Raw genomic sequence first — 20,373 nt, forward strand, 5'->3', positions numbered from 1 at the left:
TCTAAGTCTCCTTTCTCTCTACAGCAACCAGCAAAGTGTTGTACCTGTGCAGTACAACCTGCCAGGGCAGGCTTCAGGAGACCTATATGGTAGCTGTTTTAGGAGAGGTGTGGTAGCTACAGCTGTAGAGAAAAGCAGCAATTCCCCCTCCGTCACTGTTCTAATCCCCAAAATTTGCTCTGATCCTCTCTATTCCTCAAAGCCTGGAGCCACAAGGAATCCCCTGCAAGACTTCGTGCTACAGAGCACAAAATTCATTTTTGCCTGTGCTGTGGCAATCCTGTGACCCCGTCTGGCTGTACTCAGCCAAGCCGAGCAGACACAATACAATGATCCTGTTCACACACCCCCCAGCACTGTCTGACTTTTCTGACAAAACGATATTGACTCAGGACAAGGCAATTTTCTGCAAAATTGCTCATCTTATACTATTTTCATTACTAATCAGCTCCCAGAATGAAGAAGAAACATTTTTAACCTGATAATAAAAAACACACAAAACATCTGTATCTTTTAGCTGCTGATCCTAGGCTTTACCATATCATATTTTAGAGGTCTAAATTACATGGTAGTGCCTCATTAAGTTTTCCCATTAAGAAATACAATTATGAGATCAATTTGCTCATTCAGTAGTGTCCATAGACTAGATTAAATATATATATGTTTTAAAATTATGCTTTTGAAGCTAAGAGAAACTATCTTTAAATTATTCTTTTCCCTTGTAGCATCATGTTCTTTAAATGTGTACACGTTCAGAAAGAGCAAAGAAAAAATCTAGAGTGCAAAACCAGCAACTCTACATATCATAACCATTTCACCTTCCTTCCCTGCCATTCCCTCCCTCCAGAAGGTATTCATAACTCTTCTGTCTCTGACTCTTCTATATTCTTATTAATGTTGTGTTTCAACTAATTCAAAAAACAGACACCCAAATGATACAACAAATTAAGTTATGAGAAGGCAAATCTGCTCTCCATGCAGGGCCTGAGAACAGATTTGTGAGTCTGCTCAGTGTTTAAGTATAAGCCTGACTCAATGCAATCACATGTTCTTAAAAGCCAAGATGTGTGCTTTAAATGAGCATGACCACAGGAAACAATTTCTGTAATTTCAGCCTTTTAAAAACACTTTTCCTTGCATAATTACATTGAGCCATTTTCTACCTGACAGACTTCCCCCAGGGGGTTCTAGGTTGTTATAACTCCAAAGTCACAGCCACATTGTATGTATCAGCAGTGAACAGCTTGGAAAGTCTGGAAAAGAAAGAAAGAAAACCAGAGATTTATTTGCAGTACAGCTGCTGAGGAATAACCACTGTGCCTATGCATATTGTGGCTGTGTGACCAGCCATGGCTCATGGCTGCAGGCCAAGCAGCCTCCAGCCTTTTTCATGCTGTTCTACATGTCAAAATAACCAGGCTGTGGTTACACAAATAAGACACACACTGTAGGGCATGGAAATAAACAACTGGTGTAATAATAACTACCTGCACACCATTCTGGCACTCTGGTAGGTTGAGTCAATTCCATTTCAATGAAAATATTATTTTACAGATTTTCAACTAACTCTGAGTTTTTGTGATATTTTCAGTTCATTTGTTGAACTCTATTAGCAGTTTACACATAACACAAGTTACATGATGAAGTCTTTAAAAATACTTAATTGTGTAACTATATGCATAGGAAACAAAAAGAGACATTTACCATGAAAATGTCTTTGAGTCATTCAAAACTGTGGTCTCTGTGGTTTAAATGTTTATTTCTGTCTATTAATATGGATAGTCAATTAATTTTTATATTTAAAAAATAGTGAAATCATTGCTGTTCACCAGAATTCTTTGTGAGACTAAAATTATAGTCAGAAAACTGGTTTTGTCTAATAAAGCCAGCTGGTGGCTCAGGGTCCCAGACACCAAGCGACAATCCTGGTTGGCCAGACTCATCACTGAGGAAAATGGATATTATGAAGGTAAGAACAGATTAAACATTTGTGTAGCAGAACTTCTTGGAAAATTGGCCTGAGTGAGCTGTTCAGGTAAGCCAGTGATGGGGAGGAGGGAGAAGGAGATGTCTTTTGCCAAAGGGTTTCAAGGCCAGGCTGTATGGTACTCTGAGAAACCTGGTCTAGTGGGAGGTCTCCCTGCCTGCTGCAGGGGGTTGGAATGAGATGATCTTTGGGGTGCCTTCCAACCCAAACCATTCTATGACTTACTATTTAATATTGTATATCTCTGAAAATCACCAAATTTTAATGTGAAGATGCTCTGATGGTCAGTTTGGTCAGTCACACTCACAGATGTGTCTTACATATTTGAATCTGTCCACAGCTCTTGTTAAACCCTCCTTCACTAACTTCAGAGCTTTTTTGTGCTTTTGTTTCCCCTCTGCACAGGCACTCATGCGATATGGCCAAGTCACCACCTAGTGTTCTTCTTTTGCTAAGTTGGAGCTACTTACATATTTGACCTTGCAACTATTTTAAGCATTTTTAAAGAATTTTTCCCCCACACCTTTGGCAGCCTTTTTTATGGCACCTTTTCCAATGTTTCAGCATCCTATCAGGAATGTGGGTTTCAAAACTGGTACAATGATCTGGTACACTGCTCTGCAGTGCTGAGGAGCGGCAAAGTGGCACAGTCACGCAATATAATTAACTTTTTAAAGGGCCTCAGAGACTTATAAGGGGCTATGCTCAATCAGGACCAGGTAGGTTGTATTGGAGTAGTTCTGCACTGAATTTAGATGGTTTCTCACTTCAGTGTGACCACCTCATGGGATGGGATACACAACACCAGGGCCCTGATGTTCTCGCTCTGGAGGCATCTCTACTCTTCTGTGCTACTTCCTCAGGCCTCTCCAGGAGCCACACGGGCGTGAGCAGGCTGGGGGTCCTGCAGGGACGTGTCACACGGTGGATGACCCCTGGGGGCAATGGAAATGACAAGAGCAGGACAATCACCTCCTTGGCCTGGCCGGTGATGCTTTGCTTGATGCCAACCATGCCCTGGGGTGTATCAGGCACAGCACTGACCGCTGGTCAAGGGAGGGGATTTCCGTCTCTGTTCCGCACTGGTGTGGCCGCACCTCGAGTTCCATGTGCAGTTCTGAGTGCCACAATATAAAAAGGACATCTGAAGGAGGGCCACAGCGATGGCAAGGGTATGGAAGGAAAGCCTTATGAGGAACAGCTGAGGTCACTTGGTTTGTCCAAACTGGAGGAGACTGAGGGGACATCTCATTGTGATCTTCAACATCCTCATAAGGGCCAGCAGAGGGGCAGACACTGATCCCCCTGGCAAGCAGTGACAGGAGCTGGAGGAATGGCACGGAGTTGTGTCAGGGAAGGTTTACGCTGGATATCAGGAAAGGGCTTAGCATCCAGAGGGTGGCTGGCCATTGGAACAGGCTCCGCAGGGCAGCGGTCCCAGCACCAAGCCTGAGTTGAGGAAGGGTTCTCAGGCACACGGTGCGATTCATGGAGCGCGCTGCGCACAGGAGCTGGGCTCGATTGTCCTCGTGGGTGCCTCCCAGCTGGGTATAAGATCTGATTTATGAGCCCTCACCACCTCCCGCCACCCGCCCACCGCCCGCGGCCCCTCAGAGGCGCTGTGGGGATCGGGGGCGGCAGCGGCCGAGGGGCCCGCCCCGTGCAGGCCCCGCCCGCGGGGCCATAGAGCGCCGCCGCCGCAGAGCGGCCGGGCGGGCGGAGCGGCGCCGGCGCCCCCGCGGCCGGGCGGAGCTGGTCCGTGCTGGGCCGGGCGGCGCGGGGAGGGGCGGGCCGGGCCCTGCGGGAAGGCGGTTCCCGCCGCAGCCGAGCGCCGCCGGGGCTGCAGGGCCCGGGGCCGCTTCAGCGGAGCCGGGCCGGGCCGCCGGCAGGGCGGGTGAGCGCGGCCGCGACGGGGCGGAGAGGCGGCGGGCGGGCCGGCGGGAGGCGGGGAGGAGCGGGACGGGCGGGCCCGCGCAGGCAGCGGCGGCGCAGGCGGGAGGTTTGCGCGGGCTCTCCGGCCCACCGCTGCCCTGGCCGCTCCGTGCAGGGGGATCCCTGCAGCGGCTCCTCTGTCCCTGGGGGGTGAGAGGGCACCGCGTTTCGCCGACACCCGGCCTGTGGCACCTGCCCGGGGAACTGCGGCCGGGCCGGGCGCTGCTGGAGACGGTGTGGCTTTGGGCACAGGAATGCACTGGCCACTCTTGCTCTTTGCTTTTCCAGGGCAGCTGGCAGAGTGAAAACGCCCGTTGTGACTCAGGGACCTCTCCAGACGGCCCAGGAGGCTTTAGCATCTTTCAGTGCCTTGTGAGGCACATTATCTCACATCTCCCTGCCATCAGTAAGTATTGCCCAGCAGGGTTCTGAGCATAGGGAACATCCAATGTTAATTTTCCTGGAACTGGTGACTGCTTAACAGGACTGAGTTTGGTTATAGAGGATAGGCCAGGTAGATGGAGAAGTTGCATTGGAAGTATCTTGAGTGCTCTCCTGTGGGGCAGGATTCAGTGTACTTAAACTTATCCCTGACAGACATTTCCTTAATTGGCTCATACAGATTATGAAATTCATGGAGTGCCTTCCCCTCCTCTCCAAGGTAACCTCCTTCAATGCTTAGCTATCGCATATAGTGAGAATTTTACCTTAATAGCTGACCTAAATCTTTGTTGAAACTAAGCTGATTATTATCATGCCCTGTCCAGAGTATACCTGGAGACCAGTGAATGGATGTTCTGTCACTGGGCTGGTGAATGTTCTCTGGTTCCCACTCACAGTCTTCTCCAGACAGAGAACCCACTTCTTGTGTTTCTCTGATCCCTTAGCTTTGTTGAGCATTTCTGTCATCTTCAACTCAGAGGTAGGTTCAGTGGAGGTGCTGTTAGCAATGAGGAAGTAGGGCAGTTATCTCCCTTGTGTATCTCCATCCCTCTTAAAACATTCCAGAATTAATTATTCTTACTTGGCTACATATCTCACATTACTGAAATATTCAGTTTGTGATTCATTGTAAGCCACATCCTTTTTTGCTATACCTCTACCTAGGGAATTATTCCTGGAGAGGTATCCAAGTTGATGGTTTTTTTAAATAAGTATATTATTTTGCACTTGTTATTAGATTGAGAAGAAGTTTCTTTGGTCATAATAACATAACTTTCTATACAATTTTTATATTTGAAATCCATTCTTGCCCTCAAGTTTAGAGTCATCCACAAATAATTAAAATACTGAGTGGTGCCATGCCCTGCACATTGTGATAAACTCTTCCAGTGTGACAGTTTTTAGTCTCTGACAACTTTCTTCTTGTTCTTGATGTTTCCTGCTAAAACTGCAACTCATTCTATGCCATGGCTTTACATCTGAGCCAAATTTTGTGGAGATCTGAAATTAGGAAACCTTCGATTCCTTTGAATGGGCTTTTGTGCACAGAGTAGGGATTGCTCACAGCTCAAAAACTAGAAATTAGTGTAAAATCCTGAAGTTCTCCAAAGTGTTGATGGCTTGTGTATGCCTTCTTTTAAATTCTTTTTCCTTTCTTTTCCTCAGAAAAATCTGCTTTCATCCTAATTCTCTTCAAAATTGCATTTGCTTTCTTAGACAGCTTTCTGGGATAACCATCCAAATGCCTCATTCTCGCATGCTTAATACAGGATCAGATTTGTAGATAATACATTAATGCTTGGTTATACTTGTAAGGGGTGACTTCATCTGGCCACAAGTGCTCCAGGAAGTTGAGAGTGAGCAGCAATATTTTGAGAATTGTTGATATTGAAGTAAATAGAAAATATTCTGAGAACAGCAAATTACTGATTAAAATGAAGGGACTGGTCTTGTGATGAAAATGCCGCAGAAATCTGACAGTAAGCCTATAGAAACAGCAAAGTTTTTCTCTTAAAATTGCATTTCGTGATGGAAACATCAAAAACAAAAAAATTACCGGGCTGAGAATTAAGCATAGGTGAACATTATGTTTATATTGACTTCACTGGAACGAAGACTCCAGCACTGGCAGGGTCATAAGCTAAATAATCATCCAGGTACTGTCCTCTAGAATGATTTCTTTTTCCTTCTCATTCTGTCTGTGTAGATGTTCTACTTTGAAAGCCATGGAGCTGGGAAAGGCAAAGCTCCTGCGCACCGGCCTCAATGCCTTGCACCAGGCCATCCACCCGGTGCACGGGCTGGCCTGGACGGACGGCAAGCAGGTGATCCTGACCGTGCTGCACCTGCACAACGGGGAGCCCACCTTCGGCGACTCCAGCGTGGTGGGTCAGTTTGAGCACGTGCACGGCCTCTACTGGGGCCCATGTCCCAGCGAGGCGCCGGCCCTGCTGGCCGTGCAGCACAAGAAGCACATCACCATCTGGCAACTCTGCTTCAACGGTGCTGACAGAAACAAGCTCCTGGTTTCCCAGGTCTGTGACATCAGCGAGCCCTATCCCGTGCTCCCCCAGGGCTGCGTGTGGCATCCCAGCAAGGAGGTCTTGGCCGTTCTGACCACCCGGGACGCCTCCGTCCTGCCCTCTGTCCACCTCGACAACTCCAGGATTAACGCGGACATCAAGGGCAGCGGGCTCATCCACTGTGCCTGTTGGACCAAGGAAGGCAACCGCTTGGTTGTGGGGGTGGGCAGTGCCCTCCATTCCTACATTTGGGATGATGCTCAGAAAACACTCAGCGCTTGCTCTTTTTGCCCTATCTTTGATGTGGGAGGCTACATCTGTGCCGTGGAAGCTACGCAGAATTTACAAGTCGCTGTTGCCACCGAGCTCCCTCTGGACAAGATCTGTGGCTTAAATGCTGGTGTTGCCTTCGAAGTTCCATCAAGTGTTGAAACAGAGTCCTTCCCCTCACAGTCCAGCTTGTGTGGGGAGGAAGAGTATTCTTTGGATGGAGGGAAGAAGTCACAGGAGTCTGAGAAGCCCTTGTCTGTAGTTACATCTCCTGTGGATCTAACTCACATACTTTCTAGCAAGCAGAGTGCTGATTCCAGCCCTCTCCTTCGCCTGAGGCCCAAGGACTACCTGACGGGAAGTGGCCAGGATTCCTCACACCTCATCTTGGTGACTTTTGAAAGAAAGGTTACCACTACTAAAAAAGTGAGCATCCCAGGCATTCTTGTTCCTGATATAATGGCTTTTGACTCCAAAACTCAAACTGTATCTGTTGCCTCCAATACTTGTAATGTTATTTTAGTCTATTCACTGACTTCATCCAATTTACCCAATATTCAGCAAATTCAGCTAGAGAAAAGTGAGAAGCCAAAGGGGTTGTGCTTCTTGACCAATAAATTGTTACTGATACTGGTTGGAAGACAAAAATTCTCTGACCCCGCTTTTCTTCCTTCTTCAAGATCAGACAAATACATGATCCGATTGATGATTAAAGAACTGATACTTGAAATGTGTCCTTCAAAGGCTGTGTCAGCTGATGGCAGCTCCAGTTTGAACCTTTCCAGTGTTACTCCTGATCCTTCTAGAGATGTCCACCCACTCAGCCGTGGGCTCCTGATTCCAGATCGCTCTGCCCTTCAGTCCCCCACAAGCCGAAGGAAACTCATTGAAGAAATCAAGAGTCCTGCTTATGAACAAAACTTGGTGTTGAACATCAGCGACTTCAAAGAGAAAAAGATTTCCATGAATTTTCCTCCAGCTGTTGAGACTCTGGATGCTGAGCCAGTTAATCGAAGCGTGGCTCTGTCTAATGCTTCAAACAGGCCAACATCCCCAAAAAGGCAGCATGAGGCAGCTTCCAAAATACCCAATTCTTACAAGAATAACCTGTTCAGTGAGAAGGAGGCGAGTTACTTTTTGAAAAATGTGGAAAAATTGTCTGGTAACTTCACAGAATTGCAGCACCATCTTTCTGAATTAACTGAGCTGCTAAAATCTGGGAAGAGAAATCTTCCAGTGTACCCATCTTCTCAGGAACCATCATTTATTAAAATCACCTGCCAGGTAATTTTAATATTGAAAGCCTTAATGGTGAAACCTGTTTGTGGCTGTATGTTCTTTGTAATGCTCAAGTAACAGTCAGTAGGATTAGATTTCCATCCTGTTTCTGCAGGTAATTATATATGGTTATAAATCCCATTGCTCTGCAGGCTTCCAGTGTTTCTAAAGCAGTGGGATATCCTGGAATGTGAAGCTCCCTGCCCCACCTCACACTGGGCCAAACCCTTCAGCTCTGCAGTGAGGCCGCTGGGACTCCAGAGGACTCACATATTGCAGCCCAGCTGCAGAATTAAAGCCCTTTATAGAGATCTAGGAAGGGAATGCTTTTCCTAGGCAACATCTAAAGCTTTCTGTATAGAAATTTAGACAAGTGAAGATTTCCATGTGTGGGAATTGGTGTCAATCTCCTGCTCTCCTGTGAGGAAAACTAAAATAATGGAGACTGAAACAAAAGCAAATTGCCTTGGCTTTGAAACAGAAATGTTGCTAATTAGCATTGAGAGCATCATCCAAGGAGGAAAGAGACCTTTAGGGACACAATAATAATTCCATTAACATGGCTTAAAAATGGATTTAAAGTGAAATTTCACATGAAAAACATATTGTTTGGCTGAAAGATTTGCCCTTGCAAATCTCATGCTAGAAAGGGTAAATTACCTGATTATCAAAACCTGGCAGAGATCTACTATGTCATTTCTAGAATTCAGATTAATTAACCTTAGTCAATATTCAAAGTAATTTAACCTACCATTTTCCTTTCAATTAGCTCTTACTTTTAAGCTTTATTATTGAAAAAAAGTCCCAAATTTTGTAGCATTGAATTCAAGTTCTAGATCATATTCCCTCACTCTCTTCACTGTTTTCCATTGTAAACATTTAATAATTGTAATAACAGATTTAAAAAATGCCTTGCTGTGCCCAACTGGGCATATTCTTTGAAGATGCCTTTTGGATTTAAGGCTTGAGGCAGTGATGGTCAGGGGTGGGACAAATAAGCCCTTCTGACTTGTGAGTCTGTTCCTCACCCCAGCACTCATAAGCAGGAGTTCTCACTTCTGAAGTTTTGGGTCAGGGATGGGTGGGGAAAGGTGGGGATAGAAAACCTGAAGCTTTACAAGCTCTCTGGGGAAATGTCCCTCACAGATGGAAGGATGGGGATGAGAATTGTGCTGTGGATGAAGCTCATGGTTTCTCCAGCAGCAGTGTATTATTTTCTCCCCTGTTCTGATGTGCTGGATAAGCACTGTTCCTTGCTGCTGTCACTCATGAACGCTTTGACAGCTGAGACTTCAAAGGATAAATCTTGCAAACAGGCCTGAATGTGTGAAGCATTTGACTTTCTGTAAATAATGCCACTGAAGACTCGTCTGTGATCCTGTTGTGATTAATGCCATTTTAACTATACATCACAGTAGCTAATGACTGTTGCTTGCATTTTCAGAGGCAGCTTTCCAAAAGTGATGCAGATGAAAGTCGGGCTGTTCTCCTCTGTGGTGGTAAACTCCGCCTGAACATTGTCCAGCAGATATTCAACCTCTCCCTTGTAGAAATGCAGCACGGTATGTTGGGATTATCCAAGAGTACAAACACTTCATACACCTTGCCAGAGAAGCTGTGGCTGCCCCATCCCTGGAAGTGTCCCACAGCCAGGCTGGATGGAGATTGGAGCAGCCTGGTCTAGTGGAAGGTGTCCATGCCCATGGCAGGGGAGTGGGACTGGATGAGCTTTAAGGTCCCTTCCTACCCAAACCATTCTGTGATTCTATGTGTCATTCTTAGTGAGCAATAGCAATATGCATATTCCATCCAGGGAAAACCCCAAGAAATAAATAATGAAAGGTGAATAAAATTTTGCCTTTTGTTTTTTTTTAATAATGTAAAAATTCTTCTCCGAGTCTTCTTTTACTGAGAAGAGTCTTTTCATTATTAAAAAAAAAAAAGAAGAGCAAACTTACATGTTGATGCCCTTATCAAGTAACTAGTTATAAAGGAAAATTGCTTTCAGCCAGTGTTTTACTTGTTTTCAGCTGCTCTATAGAGAGAATTCTGAGTAGCAAGGAGAGCAGGGTTGACTGGTGGTTTTGGGAGTACAGTGTTCTATATTTGAATCTGTGGCTCCAGCATCTAGACTTGCTGTAGGAAATCCTGTAGCGCAGAAGAAGCTCTGTACACTTCAGCAGTGCATTTCACGTCAGGTTTTGCTGTGAGGAAAACTGCCTCTCTTCCTGCTGTGTTCTCCTCTGCTGTTACCTGTTCATGCTGGGCCCATTCCATGTGTCTGTGTACATGTCAGTTCTGAGTACATGTCAGTTCTGAGTGTCTGACTCTGGGCAGAAGTAGAAAACACACTTTGGGGTATGATTTCTCACTACTACAGGTATTCCCTGTGCTATATTCCATCTACTTGCCCCCTGTATCTGCTCTCCCCCTGCTTGCAGATCACTGGGCAGCCATCCCAAAGCCTAAGGCTGCTGTTCTTGCCATTGCCCAAGTTTTATTTCTCCTAAAGAATTCTAGAGGGAGTATGTTTGTTTGAAATATACATATGCAAAGTAGGAATGGTATTTTCCTATCCTGAGTTGTATTGATTTTCAAGTTTGGTCCAAATTAAGCCAAAAGATTAGATGGTTGTGTGCTTTTAAGCTGCAATCTTCTTGTGATGTTACTTGTGATGTAAAGTTACATAATACAAATTTACAAACAGCTGGAAATGTTCCTCTGAATTCCCTTACCCCTCATGAGCTCTATTTTCTTGCTTTATCAGCTTAATGGATAAAAATATAAAAATTTTCTAGTTTATCTATACTGGCAGAAGTCAGGGTTTCAGATTCAAATTGTAGAGAAAAAAAAGTCGTGATAAAGTCAAATAGCAAATGGACCAGAGATTTTGGGTTTGTACAGTATTGTAAAATGTTCCTTCCTTGTACTTCTTGGAATTAAGTATAGTGAAATTATGTAATAAAAGCAATTTCTAAATTGTCTTTATTACAATAATTTGTCATTTAATTTACTAAATCTCTGCCTTTTGTAGTATCTGCATAGCTTTAGCACTGTGAAGTAGCTTATCAATACCTAATTAAAACCAAGTGTGGATGCTTATGAATTCTGCTCAGAATTTCAATCCTCCTCCTCATTTGAAGCATGCATTTATTATTGTCTCCTCTCCTAATGGCAAAATCCATCATAGTTGCCAAGTGTCCTTTATTTTTGAGATTGTACAACCTGTATATTTTCATACTTTTTCTTTTCTAGAAAGCTGTAAATATATAGAAGCATTTAATTCTAGAAGAAATTTGGTTTTTACCTTAAAGGTACCCTAATTACACAAAGATTTATCAGCAGCCATGTGCTTATCTTCCCAGGTTCCTCTTGGATCGTCCTCACAGCAGACAGCGAGGGCTTCATCCCCTTAATGTTCACATCCACACAGGAGATCCTCATCAGAGATGCCACTGCAAAAGGCTACAGTGCCCGCTCCTCCAAAACTCTGGACATCATCAGTTCCACACAGGAGTGCAGATCCACTTCTTCTGAAAGCCTGGACATCACCAGTTCTCTGGAAGTACTGAGGGACTGCTCCTCCAAGACCTTGGACAGCATCAGCCCTTCAGAACAGCCCAGCAATAAAATGTAGTTTTTGACAGTGGTTTTGCAATTCCTCTCTGATGATGGGAGGCTTTTATGTTTACTGTATGGGACTGCAAATTATTAATAACAGTCTCAAATGTCTGTACAATTTCTATAATTTTTGTTGCATTGTAAATTATTTATTTGATCCTTGGAAATGTTACCTTTTTTTTATACTGAGCAGTGTTTTTTAACTATGTCTCTTGAGGTACAGATGAGGTTGAAAATGTGCATTCTTACAAGTTTCTGAGCTCAAGTTTCCATCTTGGTCTTTAATACATTGGTGGTTTTAGATAATAGTAAACTTGGATAATAAAGAAATCTTTGAAAATGCTGCATTGTCCCCTATTTCCTCTTTTCTGCCAAAGCCTGAAATATTGTGCTGGTGTTGTTTAGGAATGCACCTGGGTTTGCACTGGTGTAAGCACAAGTGTAAGGTCATGGAGTTTGGGACAAAATAGGATTATGAGAAATATCCATATTGTGTGGAAGCAAGATCCTTTTCCCCTTCTATACCTACCCATAACATCTCTCTGCTTCCATCTCTGGATTTGGGGAAGTGGTTGCCACGTCTCTCATCCAGTTAAAGTCTGGCAGAAGAAAATGTTCTATGGGCTTTTGTAGTGAGAGAGACAAAATGCAAAGGGGAAATGTAGAAAAAGTTTATGTAAGCACAAGTTTATGTAACATGATTGCAGCGCTGAAGAAAAGACTAATCCAAGATTGCTCCCCATAAAATCACAGCATGATAACTTTAAGCAGTTTATCAGGCTTTCACAGTGGCACTTACTGTGTGAGAAGGCATCAAGCAGCTAGATTATAGAATTGGAGCTGCTGTCTCAGGACAAAGATAATCACTCTCTTTTTTTTATTGCCTATTTGGAAATTTAGCTGCTGTCAAATGAAATATATCCACAAAAACACAGTATTAAAGATACAGCACCAGCAAAAGCTGCAGAGAGCACTCAGTGTTGGGTGGTTAAACTACAAGTTACAACTGTTGATGAACAGGGAAGAAGGAAAACAGGTGAAATAATTTGGCAGTTGTGGGCTCAATCCTTTACATAAGAATCATCTCTTCTCAGTAATGGTCACTGTTTCATCAGAAGGTGGACCATGATTACACCTGTCCTTACCAGAAAGTCACTGACACCTCAGCACTGGGTGTGAGTTCAAAGCAGGTTGGATGCTGGGGATGGTCCATGTTTCTCCACAGCTGCCTGACAGTCCTTTTTCATGCCTGTTCCTGAATCCAACCTCCCACTAACCCATGGGAGGAGAGGGTCAGGGCTGAGCACTCTTGTCTCTGCAGAACACCTTGACTTTGAATTTCTCATGCCTCAAATGCTGCTTCTGTAATTTTGTTATGCAGCCAAAGAGTGTATAAAAAATAGCTGCTTATTTTGGAATTGTTCCAATTTATGTTAGATTGACAAGATGAAGTGTCTCCCACCAGAAGTGTGCTCAGTCTCAGGTTGCACCAAACAGACCTGTAGAGTTCTTCCAGCTCCCCAGGTGAGCACCAAGGACTTACCTGTGCACAGGGCAGTGCCGTATGAGGTAAGTGGAGCAGACACAGCAAGGGCAAGACACTTGCTAAAAGCTGTTAATAGTTTGGTCAACAGATTACACTGGCTCTTCATGGTGTGCTCTGTGCACGTGGACAAATACTGCATTTAAAATATAATCCCAGGAATCTTGGAAGAATAAAATTCTTATGTTGAGGGACTTGCTTATTTAATGGAATCACAGAGTCATGTGGGTTGGAAGGGACCTGAAAGATCATCTAGTTCCAACCCCTGCTGTGGGCAAGTGTAGGGGCATAGAATATAAGAAAATAAAGATAGTGTAGAAAGTAATCTTACCCCTAAGGAGTTGCCGCTGGGCCAATTAGCAAAGATTAGGAAGAGGCCTGACTTTAACAGGCCACAGCTGTAACCAATGAGTAGAAGAGTTCTATAAAAGAGTGGGTTGGCTGGTTGAGAAGGGAACTGAAGTTAGTTGGCTACTTTGTGAAGAAGAAACAGTCAGTGCTCTGAGGAGCTGCCCATGAGAAACAGCAAGAAGGTATGAAACTTTTGCAATAAGGAGACAATATTATGGAACCCCTGCAATAAGATGACAACAGGCAGGGACACCTTTTACTAGACCAGGTTGCTCCAAGCCTATCCAGCCTGGCCTTGAACACTTCCACGGATGAAGCTTCCACAGTTTCTATGAGCAATTTGTGCCAGTGCCTCACCACCCTCACAGAAAATAATTCCTTCCCAATGTGTAAACTAAACCTGCTCTCTTTCAGTTTAAAGTCATTTTGCTCTTGTCTATTACCACATGCTCTTTTAAAAATTCCCTCTACAGCTCTCTTGTAGGCACTGGAAGTTCAAAGGCCTCCCCTGATTCTTCTCCATACTGAACAGCCCCAGCTCTCAGCCTGTCTCCACAGCAGAGCTGCTCCTGCCCTCAGAGCATCGTTGTGGCCTCCCCTGGACTCACTCCAGCAGGTCTGTGTCCTTCATATACTGGGGGTCCCAGAGCTGGACACAGGACTTCAGGTGGGATCTCACAGGACTCCTCCCTCACCTTCTGTCCACGCTGCTTTTGATGCAGCCCAGGACACATTTGGCACACTGATGCACAACAAAAGCACATTGATGCACATTTGGCTTTCTGGGCTCTGAGCACACATTGCCAACTTATGTTCAACTAACACTCCCAAGTATTTCAGGGCTGCTTGATTTCAACTCAAAATCCTATTTCTAAACTTATGGGATGATTTTCACCAAAGCTGAATGTAAAAAGAAGGCCCAAATAGTTGGAAACAGTACCAAGCCTAATCCAAGAGTCCTTAAGAGAAGACTACAGGTTTTAACAAACTCTGTTCTCTTATGGCTTTTCTTTCATGCCTACAAGTCCCTTTGCGAATTCTGGAGTTGCCCATTCTCTCTGCTAGGCCAGCTCAGCACAGCTGAGACTTTGCCAGGAGTCTGGGGTGACTGCAGTTCTCCTTCATCCCGCACTGATGTCAGCAGGTACTTCCATGCACCAAGACTCACGATCCAACACGTCCAGCAACTGTGGGAATTGTTGAACCTGCTGGATGTGGAAATGTGCAGATTCTATTCCATGACTTTGAAGGTGACCGGAGAGGGAGTTTATTTTGGAAACACAAGGGAAGTTAAGTCCTCATGGGCTTCAGCCAGTTTGAACAGAAACTTCTCAGCCAATGTAAACCTGTTACATCATCACGGTGACAAGCCCTAGGCAGACAAAAAGATCCTCTAGGTAAAACAGATGAAATTCCAGGATGGAGAATACTAAGGTGCAAAGGAAATTATTTTGATCCTTTGCTGAATACAGATGATGCCATGTACATCAGCAAAAACAGGCTGGCAGGGGATGGGTGCTGGGCCTCCAAAGTGGAGCTTTATCAGTGAAGCTGAGCAAACAACCATCATCAGTTCCATGAGACCTGAGCAACTCTTCCTCACCATCTACAGCAGAGCACAGCAAAAGTGAGGACAGACATCTGAATGGTGTAGCTGAAATTCATGGTCTAATCTAAACTGCTGTAATCTATTGGATGGGACTTTGAGCTAACTTGCCCTCTCTTCTTCATCTTACAGCTGGACAACAGATACCAGGTCTGAAAGGACCCGAGTTTCCTTGGTGGAAACTCCTCCTCTCAACAAGATTGATTTAAGTCTGTGTTTTCTGTCTACAGCCCAGAAAGGCAAGCAGAGAAGTAAATGAACGAGTGATACTTGGAAACAAACTCAGAACTCAAAAGCAGTTTGCTTTAAAACATTTTCCTCTTCAACTACTGTGCTTGGAATGTTGAAGGTGAATAAAGATGAGAGGATGCAGCAGGGATTGAATCAAGCAGCAATTCAGGTTCAGGAGTGACTTAAGGAATTACTACTCAAATCTTCAGATCTCTTCCTGAAAAGCCAGTGACCTGACACAGGAGGTCCCAGCCTTCAGGGGCTCCCCAGGGACAGATGTCCAAGGTGGTGTCCACCTGTTAACGTGGGGGACTTGGCAGAAGGGATCTGATCCAGCTAAGCCAAGGTCAGTCAGCGAGCTCAGGGGTAGGCAGGGGACAGTGAGGCAGGAGGGGAACACAGAGGCACAGCTGGTGGCCAACAGCAACCCCCTCCACCAGTGCCTGGTGGGAACAGCCGCTTGGATATGGGATTACCTGATCACCAGCAGGAACCTTTAGGAAGGTGGGGTAACCTTGGAAGGTGTCAGCATTGTTGTTACGCAGGAAAAGCAATGAAACTGGAAGAGAAGACTGAGTTGATGGTAAGACTTGATGATCTTCAAGGTCTTTTCCAACTGTAGTGATTCCATGATTCTTTGACTGGTGACCAGCTCAGCTACTGACTGCCAGTAACCAGCCCAGTATGGAAGATTTGGGCTGCCCTCACTACACTTCAGCAAGGACAAGGAATGGGACATGGTTTGGCTTGCAGATTAATACTCAGTGACACACCACTCTGTTATCCTTCTCTTTTCTTCCCATATTTGTTGGAATTGCCTATGTGCAGGTGGAAAAGTGCTGTCCCTTATGAACCCAGCTGGTTTAATCCAGTCTCCCATATTTTTATTAATGTATTTGGATATTACCTGAAGGAGAACCCCTGGGAATTAAACTTGGCCGCTGTTACTGCCAGTCAGCAGGAAAGCAAGAGGTTTACATTAGATTAGCATTTAATCTGAATGCTTGTCAACATAAAAAATTGCTTCTTTTGGTCACATGTTCTGAACAGGCACAAGGCATACACATCATTTAAAACTGACAAGAGACATATAAATCTCTTTCATTTTACTGCACCAACACTGAGTCTAAGAAAAGAAACGTACAAAAATAATCTTATCCTGCACTTTATCCTCCATTCTTCTAACTTCAAAAATACACTGATTTTCTCAACAAAATTACATCAATGTTATATTTCTGATAATGAAATAAAATAATGAGATTTTCAAAATATAAAAATAGTATGCTTCACTTAATCTACAGAAGCTTTATCTTTTCTTTTGGCAGTTCCCGTTGGTACCATATGCAAAGTGAGGACTGAGTGTATTTCAGTGAGATAAAGATCACATTGTCTCTCTGGAGAAGAAGAAAACAGTTTACTATCAACCAAGTTTACCTCCCAAGAGTCTGAATTCAGACTGGATGTTATGCAATTTTAGAGGCAACTGCAAAACTGATCTAGAAATAGTATTGTAAGCCACATTCAAATGGCTCCACTCAACCCCAGCCACCATTTTCTGCAGCCCTTTTATCACTGGCCTGAGTGTTCAGTTAATATAAGCTGACATGGACCCACTGCCTTGTAGCTACAGATTTATAGTAGCTGCAAACATAACCCATTAAAAAACATTAACAGCCTTTACTGGGCCTTCTGGTTATTTTTAAACGTGGCTATTCAGAAATACACAAATATTACAGAATAAATTGAATGCCCCAAACTGTTCTCTGTGATGTTTTGGAGCTGTGTGATATTGCTACATAACTTACCTACTTCAAAGTGCAGTAAATCTGCTATTTCAAATTCCATCAGGCTCAAAATTGTAAACAGGCTTATGGTTTTTATTGTTGTAAACACATATGCCCCAGGCATACATATCTTGGTTTGTCCAAAAACTGAAACAAGGAAGAAAACAAAAAACCCCAGCCTTAAATGGCAGGTAAACAGAAATCTTAAATGAAGTTAATTCTTACCCACACACACTCAAAATATACCCTTAGAAGCTCCCTCATAATTAAGCATTTTGTGGACAGTTCATAAGGCCTTTGACTTCAAACTTGCCTGACAAGGTTTCAGTATCAAACGTAATAAGGCGCTCCGTGGTTGCACTGATTTCACATCCCAGTGTCCTTCAGCAAAATCTTTCCCAATTTTCCAGCCCAGCACCGTGAGCCACTTCCCAAATGGCCCTGAGCAAATTTCAGGTGGCCCCTTCCTCCAGGTGCTCCTGAACAGCAGCAAGCCTGTCCTCCAAAGGCACTTCTGGTCCAGCAAAAAGGCACTCACAGAGTCACACAGAGAAGGCAGTGGGATGAAATTCATGTCTTGTCTTGCATTGCTAATTTCTTCAAGGAGAGCAAAGCTCTTGAATTCCTCACTGTCTCTTCCAGCTTTAGATATGTCTTCAGAGTCCTATCACTTGAGCTTAGGCTTGGAGCCAGTCTCTGGAACCACCACAGAAACCAAGAATGAACAGGTCTGAACTTCAGTGCTCCAGAAGGTGCCTGAGATTAGGTGTGTCTTTCATTTAAAAAGTATGCTCAACAGTACAAATCTATAGTAGAAATGAGTCGATTTATCTAAAGCATGATAACATCCCTGACTGAAAAAAATCACCATTTAAAAGACTGGTGTAGCTTCATTATTATAAAATAGGTGCCAGCTGAGTTTAATACCCATGCCATGGTTTTTTGTGAGGCAGAGAGCCTACACCATGTGAGAAATGGGTATGGTGGTTAGTTAAAGGCCAAAATTTAAAGAAAATTAAATTACATAATTTTTGGAAAGGACTACTGATTTTTCGTATCTTCAGGGAAGATGTTGATTTTGAAAATGCAAAGTTCTCATTCTCTGACTGAGATTGGTTTACAGGTGTCAGAAGCAAGAAACATCAGTAACAGGAAATGAAGGGTTCTATTTCTTGTAGAATCTATAAACTTAGATTACCTCAAAATCTCTTTCAAAAAAATGAAAAAAAATCCTCAAAATATGTCTGCATGAGTGATTTGCTTAATTTCAAAACAAAATAAATCTTCATATAGTATGAACTTCATATAGTATACTTCAGGTTCCCAAGTGCTTTCCAAACACAATAGTGTGCAAGTTATAGGTAGAGATTGTGCTCAAAATCCACTCCATCCCCAAGGGTGAAGTATATTGTGAGTTAATATTTGGATGGTGCATCGTGAGTTGGACTCAATGACCCTTCAGAGGGTATTTTCCAATTCAGAACCTTCAAAGATTCTCTGGTCACATTTACTCTTTTTTCTTCCTCTTAAGTTACAAATGCATAAAATCTCTCATGAACAAGATCACAGCTTCCCATTAATCGTTGAAAAAAACCAAACAAAGTCCTCAAGCCTTCAATAGCTTGCATTTCTGAACATGTGTAATGTCTTTTTTAGCACAGTGCATGAAGTTAGGTGTATATTTGCACAATGGTGTTCCCTCTTGATTTCATTACTGGCTATGTCAGAATCATCCTTTGTCCTTTTTGATAAAATGTGAGCAGAGAAATGACCTAGAAAACTCCCACAGAGTTGGTGGGATGTGAGTCTGTATTTGAAAAGCCACTGCATTCAGAGCTTTCAGACAGAGGTGTCCTTTTCGTGGCTGTCCAAGTTCTCTGTGCTTTGGTGGCTCCTCCTGGTAAAAGCAGAACAAATGATACATGAACACACTTGTGGCTTTCACTGCTGACTCACTGAGCTGAGTTTGGCAATCTCAAAGAGCTGAGAACCCCCAGCAAGGCATGGTTGCTCTGGACAATGACTGAAGCTCCTGAACAGAGGAGCCAGTCCCATTTTAGATTGTTTACCCTGTCCCCTCCAGTCTTCACAGAGGTTTTTCTCATATCTGCCAACCCCATGCACTTATCTTGGATATTTTAGGGCATGAATTGGTCCCAGGCACTCTTGCTTAGTTCCTGGAATTTCCTCTTAGCATGGAAATCAGTTTCCAATTCCAGTAAATCAGGATAATAAAACCAAGACAAAGGATCAACCTATTTTTTTGGTATTTTATCCATCAGTCTGCTAGGACTGTCCTTATGTATGTCCTCAAGAGTTGACAGAGGTGGATAAATTTGAGCTAGACATGATTTCCCTTGGAGAAGGAGAAAAAAGGAGGAAGGGAGAGTGACTGAGTAAAAAGGGAAAGAATAGCTCAAAGCTGATCTCTTTTTTTCTCCCACAATCTTTTCTGCCTACACTTCTAAATGCTTTGGATGTTTCTTGTATCCCATAAACACCAAGAATGCAGTCAACAACATAACATTTTCTTCTACATAAAAGTAAATTGTAGCTATTCACATTACCCCTACAAATTTAATCTATGTAGAATATTCCTCATTTCTGGCCTGAAACAATGTACCACAATAGCGCTTTGTGAGCCACTCCAGAGAAAATGTAAATACAGCAGCTGAAATTTCTGATAAATGGTCGTCTAAACAGGTGGTACTGCACTACAAAAAAGAGATACTGGAACATGTCGTGGTACCATTCTGTTGATAATCTGACTAAGAGCACATTGGTTTATTTTGTTGTAAGGAATATAGGGATTCATTACAATAATAATTTTCCCAGTATGATTAAGAGCTGCTGTGGGGGTGTTGCTGCTGTTTTACTGCCAGTCCAAACTTACCTTAACTCTTCAAGGGCAAGCTTTGTTTCTTTCCGACTTTCTTCAGTGATGGGGTAGAAAAGGAGTATAAACAAACCTAAAAGGATGAGGATGGCAGGGACTGCTCCAATCAGGAGTTTCAGTGTGAGGATCACATCATCTGACTGTCTGCATATCCCTGGCTTGTACCCAGTAAACCTAAACAAATGGAAACAAGTGGTGTGTGTATGTCCAAAGTTAAAAGGCTGTTGTTCACCTGAAGGCTTCCTTCTCCCCACCCCCCACCCCCCCCACTCTTCAAGACTTTTCTCCCATTTTCCCTACACCTCTCTTTTTTCTTTCTCTCCACTACATTTCAAATTGTGTTTTTCAAACCTCATTTTTGTGCTCAATTTCAGATAGCTGCATTATGTCTGTATTTTCTTGTTATTAT

General features: G+C 43.5%; 2 protein-coding genes across 2 annotated transcripts in view; one reads left to right on the forward strand and one right to left on the reverse strand.

Annotated features, from left to right (window-relative positions):
* Positions 1–3,777: 3,777 nt before the first annotated feature.
* LOC115902148 (WD repeat and coiled-coil-containing protein) lies at positions 3,778–11,896 on the forward strand. The gene is made up of 5 exons (XM_030945391.1): positions 3,778–3,881; positions 4,208–4,325; positions 6,069–7,938; positions 9,377–9,494; positions 11,298–11,896. Exons 3-5 carry the CDS (start codon positions 6,088–6,090, stop codon positions 11,567–11,569), a joined length of 2,241 nt encoding a protein of 746 aa, XP_030801251.1. The 5' UTR covers positions 3,778–3,881; positions 4,208–4,325; positions 6,069–6,087; the 3' UTR covers positions 11,570–11,896.
* A 6,538-nt stretch (positions 11,897–18,434) lies between these two features.
* The window catches only part of MFSD2B (major facilitator superfamily domain containing 2B), a 37,126-nt gene continuing 35,187 nt past the window's right edge, over positions 18,435–20,373 (reverse strand). Inside the window, exons 13-14 of the mRNA XM_030945655.1 lie at positions 19,962–20,138; positions 18,435–18,965 (exon numbers count right to left, since the gene is read on the reverse strand). Coding sequence (XP_030801515.1) covers positions 18,908–18,965; positions 19,962–20,138 — 235 coding nt within the window. The 3' untranslated portion in view covers positions 18,435–18,907. The remainder of the gene's footprint in view (positions 18,966–19,961; positions 20,139–20,373) is intronic.

The sequence above is a fragment of the Camarhynchus parvulus genome, chromosome 3, assembly GCF_901933205.1.
Source record: "Camarhynchus parvulus chromosome 3, STF_HiC, whole genome shotgun sequence".
NCBI lineage: Eukaryota > Metazoa > Chordata > Aves > Passeriformes > Thraupidae > Camarhynchus > Camarhynchus parvulus.